We start from the raw sequence: 9,504 nt of genomic DNA on the forward strand, positions 1-9,504 counted from the left end.
TGTTTGGCTTGACGCAAAATCAAACAAATGTAAAGTCTGCTTTCTTTCAATCATCGTTGTCGTTTTCGAGGACGGGGACGGATGGAAGCGCCAAGTGACAACATCTTTTGCCTCGCGCAAAACAAGTCTTCCGGTTTAAGGTTCAAGTTTCACTCGCTCTGCCCTCCTCGGGCGAAATCAGTCCGAGTCGAGGAGGATTTGCTCGGAACAAAGCGGATCCCTTTGAACAGGAGCGATGTCTTGTTCGAGCAAACGTCGCTTGAAGATCACGCGCACGGCTTTGCACCTTTGACAACACGTCCACAAGGGTAGGATTTGCTTCTTCTACTTTGGACTTGTATTGAGTGCAAGCAATGAGGACGCGTTCACTGTTACGGGACGAGGATTGCGCAATTACGACTTTTATTTTACCAGCCCAAGTAAAGTATTTTTCGGGGGGGGGGGCGAATTCAAAGGCACCTTGGAGTTCTTGCAGTCGCTAGGCAACGGCAGCCCCGGCCGCTTCCAGGTGTGAGGGAAAAAAAAATCTTCACAGCTCTGGTCAAGTGCCAGCTGTTGATGATCCCTTTTGGATTTTATTTCCAATAACAACAAAAAAAAGGAGGCCGTTTTTGTTTGGAAGTGGATGCTAATTGATGTTGATGCGCTTGAGAATACAAGTGAGCGGATTTACCAAAATTCATTCAAATCATTTGGATGCTCTTTTTGTACGCATTGTAAATTTGAGCGATACGAGCGCCGCGCATCAAAGCGGCGCTTCGGAAAACGACGAAAAATTCTTCCTAACGGAGGCTCCCGGCCGCTCGTGGCCAATGCGAGAATCCAAGACCAACTCGCCACGAAAGCAGGACAATGGGAACGTCGGCTTGGCTCGCAGCCAAACGACGAGGAAAAATGACTTTGACGTGCCAAGCGCTAGCGCTGGTGCTAGCGCCGATGCTCGCGCTTTTGGCATAGTTGAAGACGGCAACGGCGGCGTATTTTCCTTATCCTCTGCGAGGATCCGACCCCGTTCCGCGGCAGCTTGGGATCAGTTGTGGTCGAAAAACTTCCTCGTTTGTGTGACGGTGACGGTCGCTTTCCTGACCGAACGCCAGCAGGAGAGGTCTTTTTGTTTTGTTTTGAGCCGATTTGGAGAAAGGTCCCCGGGACATTTGTTCGGGTCGTTCGCCAAAGCGTCGCGCAAGAGTGCGCACGGCTGAGGTTGCCGCGGGGTCCGGAGTTCGGGACGCCCTGAAGAATAGCAAAAAAAAAAAAGATACGAAAACAGGCCAGGGTTTTGTGTTGCGCGCTTGGCATTCCTGCCCCCGACTTGGACAATTTGGAGAATTTGGACAAAACAAAGACGCTGGTGTGCGAGCAGCGGAGAGAAAATGTCTCTTCTTTGTTTTGTTTTTTTCCTTCGGTGACGTGACTCGGTGGGAGCTGACCTTGTTGGACGTTTGCATCATAAAGATGAAAAAAAAGTCAAACTGGACGTTTCATTTTTTGGAGTCCAGTCGGCGCTTCTTTTTTTTTCTTCTTTTTTTGTCGGTCAAAACAACGGAAGAACTTTTGCCACCTCTGTCGGCCCAGCGTGACTTTTACCTCAAGATGCAAGCTGATTGTTTTTTTTTTTAAACATTTCCCCTTTCTGATGTGGCGGCGAGCGTGCGCAAAGCACTTCCTGCTGTGCGACGGCGCGCTGATACGAATCTCCTCTTTGACAGCCCCGGTTGAGCCCAGACTTGACTTCCACATTAGAAGCATGAAAATGTTTGACCTCTGAATGCAGAGGTCAAACCTTTTTGGGTGTCTTGGTGTGACGGCGCTCGCTTCTGGAAATGAAAGCGACATTGGGGAAGCCGGCGGCAACCGGTGGCGATGATGTTGGCGATCGGCGCCTCGCTTGCGTCACAACGGGCAGCGGCCGGGCAAAATAGGAGACGGGGAAAAAAAAGGGCGGGAGGCTTTGCGCGAGAGAGCGAGAGCGACAACGAGAGCGAGCAAGCGAGAGAAAGCGAGAAGTTGCAATTTGCAAGCCCCCAACAGTGCTCCCCCCACCCTCTGGCCTCTCTCGTTGTGGCTCCCGCGCCGCTCATCTGTCTCTCGGCCGTCGTTGGCCTCGTCGACGCTGCCCCCGCGCCTCCGCCGCGATGGACGCCGCGCGCTTCCCTCCGCTCCTCCGGGAGGCCTCGGACGCCGCAGGTCTGTGCGCTCGCTCGCCTTTCGGTAGCTTCCGCGCGTCGCGATGTTGCGTCGGTGGCTATTTGGAGCCGGGAGGGGAGGGAAGGACAGTTGGGGGAGAGGGGGGGGGGGGGCAAAACGGAAAAAAAAGCAAAAGGGAACGCGAGCGGTCCCCGAAAGTAACGAAACGTCCCAAACGATCGCGCGACACAAATCGTTCCCTGACAAGCTCGCAACGGTCAGCGACGGGGTGAGCAATTGTGCGGGTATTTTGGCGGCACGCATCCGCGACCGAGCATTGACCCGAAAGTGCGTTTTGTCGGAAGGTCAACGGCGCAGAAAAGTCACTGAGGCGGTTGGGGGGCGTCGAGCGCACGGCTTCCTCTTCCCGTATGTGGAAAACAAAAGCAAAAAGCCCCCAAAATGGGTCGGGGCGGGACGCCCATCTGAACGGGATTCTTCGTCCTCTTTCCAGACATTGGCCCTCATGGTCACGGGTGTGCAGCGGAGGCTCCGCCCACAACCTAGCCCGAGGAAAAGACAAAGATGGCGGCAAAACACCGGACGTTGACCAAGTTGCCGCGGCTCCGTACGGGCGGCCCGACGCAAGCGCGGCTTTGGCCGTAGCGGGCCGTCGGTCGGATCTACCGCCAATTCCACCGCGTGGAGGCGAGGCGGACGAGAAGGGGCTTTCGGGGCCCCGCAAGGCCTCCCCGCCTTTTTGGGGGCTTTCCCCCGTCCCTCCCTCCAAGCCAGCGCATACAATATGTGACCGACGTCATCCGCTTCTTGCATTTGAATCATCCCATCCATCCGCTCCGTGGCCAGGAAAGGAGCGTGTCGGCTTTCGCCCCGCCGGTCCCTCCGGTTTGCCGACGAGCGAGCCTGCCGTGCTTTTGTTTTCCTGCGGCAGGCTTGCAGATGACTTTTTCTTTCGTTTTTTTTCCCCTCCTCACGCCCATCAGGCCTCCGCTTTTCCTTTTCTCCGTCGCGCGCGACGTCACCGATCTGCGATGAGGGAGGGGCGCGCGCGACGCTTGGCTCTCCGCGGCCACTTTGCGTTTGAAACGTGGCTGACGGGCCAGGCCGGATTGCCGGGCGCCGCTCGCAGGTACGACCGAGACTTTCCGCAGCGCCGCGATCGATCGTTTTGTCATTGGCGCTTGTCGTGTCTCATCCGTTGTTTGATTTCAACTCCACTTTCAACTTTGTTGTGATCTCGCCAGATTTGTTGTCACTTCAGCGAATGCAAAATGACACTGGGGGGGGGGCGGAAAAAAAATCAAGGCTGATTCCGATCGGGAAATTGCGATTTCCCCTGACGGAACGATTCCATCGAAAAAGTCATCTTTTTTTTCTCCGATGAATCGAGAAGAAAGCGATTCCCGAACGACAAGAAGTCATAGACGCTTGTAAAATCTGCAAACGGTAAAATGGTCGCCTTTTGCAAATGAAGTGCTGGTGAATGCGCTCCGTTCCAAAACGTTCACTGAGGTGAGCAACGCGTCTGAAATCGGGAGGAATGTCGTCGTGAACAAGTGCCTTTAGCAAAGGTGACGCGCTCGCTTTTCAACATTTGGAATTCCCAAACGACTTCATGAGTTGAATGAGGCTCAAAAAAAAAAAAAAACAGAGAAGAAGGAGAATGGCCGCGTTGTTTCGATCGAGGTAAAGCGAGCGAGCGACATGCACGCGGCGCATTTCTCACATCTTGTGGGACCGGTCGCCCGGGTTGCTGCCGCATTGCTGAGTGTTGAGTCATCGTCATGAATTTGGCTTGACCCCCCCCCCCCATCCCCTCCATCCGCAAAAACAAAACAAGTCTCTCCGCATTCTCAGGCCCCTGCCGCCACCTGCTGGACGGAAAAGTCCCCGCAGGTGCCGGCAAGTCGCAGGGTCGTCCCGAGCCGAGACTCGGTTCCAAATTCTTGGCGGGCCCGCGCCACGCCTCGATCGGACAATCTTTTCGGACTTTTCTCACTCGCCGGATTTGAAAGTGGGCGTCGTGCATCAAGAGCGCCCTGCTCTTGATGCGCCGGCGCATCTGAGCGCTTTCGTGTCCCCTCCAGATGATCTGAGCGGGCTTGAAGCGGATAGCCACCTCGCCTCCGAGGAGAAGGACCGCCGCCGCGAGAAGGCGGAGACGCAGCGCCGGGACGGCGACGAGCAACAGCTGGACCGGCTGAGGGTTCGAGTCCCGCAGCTGCTGCTGGAGCTGGACCGGGCCAGGGAGACGTCCGCTAAGCGCCGAAGCGGCTTCCTGGAGCTGCAAGGTGACAAGCGGCCGCCGTCCGACCCTTTTTCTTTTTACAGACGGCCCAGCCCGAGCGAAGCCATACTTTGGGGGAGCAGAGGGGGGGGGGGGGCCCTCTCGCTCATTTCAAAGCCTCTCGGCATCTCATCAAGAGTTGAATTTGGAGGCCGTTTGTCGGTCGCACCCAGAAAATGTTCAAGCCAGCGTTCGTATCACCCGAGCGAGCCCCCAGTGACCCGACTGGCGATACGAGCCGAGAATTTGGTTGAAAAGTCCACCTTCCTACCCAAAAAGCTGTGTAGCCACGCAACTCCCAGCACACATACACGCCGGCTCCTGTGCCCTAGCGCCCCCCGGTGGCCGAAGCCCAATTGGTCACCGCGGTCGCGTTCGATTCCGTTCTCTCGCCACCGCGACGTTGAACAAAGTACGATGCGATTCAGATAGCGGACGTCGTCGGACGAGTCGCGAAGCGTCCGCGCGCTCGAAGGAGCCGCTGGAATCCCACGAAAGAAAAACACCAGCCGGTTGGCGTTGTATGATTTGGCCTCCCGCGCGCCGTCATATTCAAAGCAAGAGGATGAGCTCAACGCTTCCCGTCGCTCCCTCCAACAAACTCCCGCACGTCATCCGCTTGTCATCCCGGACGTCGACTTTTCGAGGCCTTCCGAGTCACGACCTGCGGCCGTCTCGCGACATGCGGCGCATTCCCGGAACAACCGCGCACGCTCAACAGAAGCTTCCAGAGTTCCCGCTGGGACAGCTCAGCTGTTCGGCGTCGCCAGCTGGCGGGGTTCCTCAGGGAACATTGTCGGGGAGTCACATCAGGTGCGGCGGGGGCGCAGGGGCTCGGGTTTCCCTGCTTCCAGGCCACTTAGTTGTGCCGCCGGCGACGCACCTTTAGCGACTTTGCGCTCTAAAAGCTGCCATGAAAAGGCAGATTTCCAAGGTTGATGTGTCCCCCCCCACCACCCCCCCGCGTCTTGTTTGATTCCAATTCCATTTCCGTTTTTTTCAATCATTCCAATTTGGCTTTGGGGGCAAACGCCTCATCCGGTTGTCATCCGTCTGTCTGCTCGATTGACGTTTTGCTCCCCCCCCCCCCCCCCCCCCCCCCGCAGGACTGTTGGAGGACGAACGTCTGTCCAGCGCCCATCAGGCCGAAGCCTTCGCTCGACAGATCCAGAATCTGCAAGGTGCGCTTTGTTGCCTCCGGGTTAAAAAGCCCATTGGCCCGACACTCAGCTCGGAGCGGCCCTCCCGCAGCCCAGCTGCGCTCGGCGCAGGCGCAGGCGCAGACGGACGGCCCGGAGGAGGAGGAGGCCGGCGAGCTGGCCGAGGCGCGGGAGGAGCTGCGCGCCGCCCGCGAGGAGGCCGTCCTGCTGCGGCGGGCGGCCGAGGAGGCGGCGGCCGAGCGCGAGAACGACATCGCCTGGCTGCAGGAAGAGCTGTGCCGGCGCAGGGCCGAGCTGGGGCGCCTCGGCGATGACGCGCGCCGCTACCGGCTGGACCCGCTGAAGGAGGACTGCCGGGCCCTGAAGGAGGACAACCGGCGGCTCGCGGAGAGGCTGCAGCTGCTCCGCGGATGGCGGACGAGGTGAGAGGTCGCTTGGCAGCTGCGCTAAGCGGACAGATCGGCCGACGGCGATATCTGCGCTCCTCACCGGTTCTCCTTTGGCCCCCCCCTCAGCCCCAGCACGTACTTGGCCCTGAGGGAGGAAGAGGCGGGCATCCAAGGTGGCCAGGGGACAGAGACGCCCGCCGATGAGGTTGTGAGCCAGAGCTACATGACGGTGGGCCGGGCGGACGCCCCCGTCCTGAAGAATGGCGGCAGCGGGGAGATGGAGATGGAGCTGAAGCGGGCCGAGGACGAGGCCCGGCGGGTTCAGAGAGAGGTCAGGACTCCTTTGGGCTGTCAAAGTCAACATCAAAGCCAGTGGCGTTGCACGTTGCCTACTCACTCGGCCTCCGACGCCCGACGGGCCGGCTGCAAGCGGCACACATTTGGCCACAAAGTGCCTCGCGACGCACCACCAAAGAGCGTCCGGCAATCCTCAGCGGCGGACATTCCTGACGCGCTGCCAAAAACCACGCCCATCGCCGTGACAACGACCAAACAAAATTTTGATGCGTATTCTGCTCGCCCTTTCTTGCTCTGCGACGTATTTTAAAAGTGCGCTTTCCGAACGTGAACGCGGCGTAATTTTCCAGTCAGCATCCTGTGACCTTTGCTCCAGTGCCACGCCCTGAAGTCGGAGCTGCGGGAGCTGCAGGAGCTCTACGACGGCAGTCAGAGGGAGCGCCGCCACCTGGAGGAGGAGCTCGGCCGCTGCAAGGCGGAGCTGCAAAAGTGGGCCGGCGGGGATCCGGTCAGTCTTTTTCCACTTTGATTCGGCACAAGTTTGACCCTGGGAATTAAAAAAAAAAAAGATCCGACTCGGTATACAGTGGTCCCTTGAGTTGGGGGGGGGGAGGGGGGGGGCAAAATGACAAGAAAATAAGCAAAGCTGGCGCCAGCGTGCCGTGTGTCATCGCTGCTCTTTTGCGCGTTGTGTCAAAGCGTCCTTCTTCCATCGGCGTGCGAGGGTGGCGGGGGCCCCGCGGGGTCTGATTTGCATGCTTGCATCCACGCCTCGGTTGATTGACGCCGGCCATCCCCACCGTCCTTGTGTTTGTTTGATTCCCTCCTCAGAGATTGGGCCATCCGTCTGAGCCCCCTCTTCTCTCCATCCCCCTCATAGGAATGATTGTGATAGTGGGCGTGCTCTGGTGCTGGCTGGCCGAGTTGGCGTCCCGGAGAGCAAGGTATGCAAACGCCTCCGTTTCGCCCCCCCCCCCCCCCTCCGATTGGTCCATTTCTTCGTAGTTCGCAGTGTTCTTGGACTCCACATGGGTTGTACGCTAGAAGAATAAATGGAAGGTTGGAGATGGGGCGCAGGTTATCAAAGTCGTTGGGGTCAGAGCCAGGTTCTTTCAGTGTGGGGGGGTGATAGCAGCGCTGTAGAGGAGTGATGGGACAATAGCAGAAGAGAGTGAGGAGTGGATAATAGCAGATCGGCCATCGCGTTTGTCATTTCCCGTGGCTTGACGACCTTCCTTCCCCCGCTCGGTGTCTCCCGGCAGGGGGGCGAGCTAGCTTGGAAGTCCATCTTGACGGCGGCCGCCGTGCCGCTCGCCACGAGCGGCCTGTTGAGGGCGCTCGCCCGGGGTTGAGCGACCGCTTTTTTTGCAACGGACCGCCAGACGTCGCTTCGGGAGAGGTCGGCGTCCGCTCGCTCAAGGTGACGACGGAGCCCCCGGGCGCGGCCGGCGTTCCGCGCCTTCGTGGGGGGAGGCCGAGGACGGCCGCCACGGTGACGCCTCCGGGACACCGTCACTCCTCCTCTGGGAATATTCGCTCTCTTGGCTTTTCGCCTCCCGTGTGCCCCCGGTGGATCAATTTCATCGCTATTTCGTGATGCGTTTGTTGCCTTCCATATTGTTTGTTCAACGCGCCACAATGTCTTTTTTTTTGGTGGGGGGTTCCCCTTTTTCTGTTGATGCAAAGTGATGTTGCTGACCAGCTCGCAATTAAACTCATATGCGACACAAGGCGTGCGTCTTTTGACTCGCGAATGCCAAGCGAGCAGGATGGAAACTCAAAAGGCCAACGCGACCATGGCTGTCTGCCTTGTCTCAAATGCTTTGACAATAGTGTAAGCTTACGTTTTATTATTCATTATTATCATTTTATGTTTGAACATCATATTATTTAAGGTAATCGATACCTAAATTATATTCAGTTGTTTAATAATTGCTTCGACGTGTTTTTACGTTGATAGGTTCTGATTGGCTGGCGAAGAGAAGCAGGAAGTGATTTCAGTAACGAGGCGCGTTGCGATCTCGAACGTGCTGCGGCGCAGACGTCTTTTTTGCCCTTTTAAGAAAACTCTCTATATAAGATTCATCTCTCCTTTTGCCATTCGTAAAGTAGAGCTATCCACTAAAAACAACGAACCCCTCAACTTACAATAGCAACAGTTGAAGTCACGCGTGAGTACAGTATGTTTTTGTGTGTCTGAAACAGAAGGAAACATCCTTGAATTCGGATGAATACAAATAAAGGGAAACCTAAAAACACGCATTTGAGCTAGCTCGTGACGACGTGGCAAACACCACGAAATAAAAAAATATATATATATATATATCCATGTAGGCAATAACGCAACCAACTTTAACTCAAAGTAAGCATACGGGGAAGTGCTACCGGAAGACGGGATGTGTTACATTTAAGGAGACCCATCAAAACGCGCTAAGACGGAACTAAACTTTAGTTCCCCCCCACCGCAGTGTTGCCAACTTGGCCACTTTCTGGCTCTCTCGAGCGAGTTTTCAGACTCCGCCAGCGACTCTTTTCTCGTTGCTGTTTTTGTTTGTAATGCGACACATCGAGCGACTTTTTTTCTGGTGTTATTGAAGACTTATCGTTCTTACTGTTCTCTTTTGGTTAGATTGTTAATGTAGATTGTACTCTAAAAACAAGTTCAAAATATTCACGTTTTAGGGTGACCAATCCAAAGAAAAAACAAAAAAGATTTTTAAAAAAGGAACTAATTATTGTCTCGATTGGGTGACTTTTGCCGGTCCCAAGCCCGAATAGACGAGGAGTGTTGGAATTGTGACAATAAAAGAAAACAAGAAGCGACAGAAGAAAGTTTCATTTGATATTCGGGCGTCATTTAGCAACTTTTTGGACAGCCAATAGCTCCTTTCCTTTCCGAGGAGTTCGCAACGCTGCCTCACAGTCTTTCTGACAGTGAGGGTGGGGGCGGGAGTGTTATAGGGTCTTTCCTGGTCTTCAGGCCTCCCTCCCCTTCATAAAGCTACCAGCTGCCCGCGTCACATTACGAGGCTTGTCATGAAACGCAAATACTTTGTGAGCAAGTCCATTTTTCAAGTCACTGTGCTCTTCTAATTTCAAGCGACTCTTGACTTTGACTCTCCATTTGAACGGCGTTATCTCTTCTTTCGACTTGTCCATTTGTAAAAGGATTTTTTTCCCACCTCAGCTCATGATGACGACACAGTGTTAATTAAAAAAAACA

At 55.7% G+C, this 9,504-nt stretch overlaps 1 protein-coding gene across 3 annotated transcripts; it reads left to right on the forward strand.

Annotated features, from left to right (window-relative positions):
* The first annotated feature begins 1,955 nt into the window (after positions 1-1,955).
* LOC127598002 (coiled-coil domain-containing protein 136-like) lies at positions 1,956-8,011 on the forward strand. Of its 3 annotated transcripts, none has more exons than XR_007961826.1 (8): positions 1,956-2,187; positions 4,236-4,439; positions 5,542-5,616; positions 5,687-6,017; positions 6,111-6,315; positions 6,658-6,789; positions 7,162-7,225; positions 7,544-7,634. XR_007961826.1 is itself a non-coding variant. In XM_052061456.1 (8 exons), exons 1-8 carry the CDS (start codon positions 2,136-2,138, stop codon positions 7,554-7,556), a joined length of 1,125 nt encoding a protein of 374 aa, XP_051917416.1. In that variant the 5' UTR covers positions 1,963-2,135; the 3' UTR covers positions 7,557-8,011. The 3 variants fall into 3 exon arrangements, 2 of the variants coding, with proteins under 2 accessions (XP_051917416.1, XP_051917417.1); XM_052061456.1 differs by having other exon boundaries at positions 1,963-2,187; positions 7,113-7,225; positions 7,544-8,011; XM_052061457.1 differs by lacking the exon at positions 7,162-7,225 and having other exon boundaries at positions 1,963-2,187; positions 7,544-8,011.
* The last annotated feature ends 1,493 nt before the right edge of the window (positions 8,012-9,504 follow it).

Source organism: Hippocampus zosterae, chromosome 3 (assembly GCF_025434085.1).
Source record: "Hippocampus zosterae strain Florida chromosome 3, ASM2543408v3, whole genome shotgun sequence".
In the NCBI taxonomy this organism is placed as follows: domain Eukaryota; kingdom Metazoa; phylum Chordata; class Actinopteri; order Syngnathiformes; family Syngnathidae; genus Hippocampus; species Hippocampus zosterae.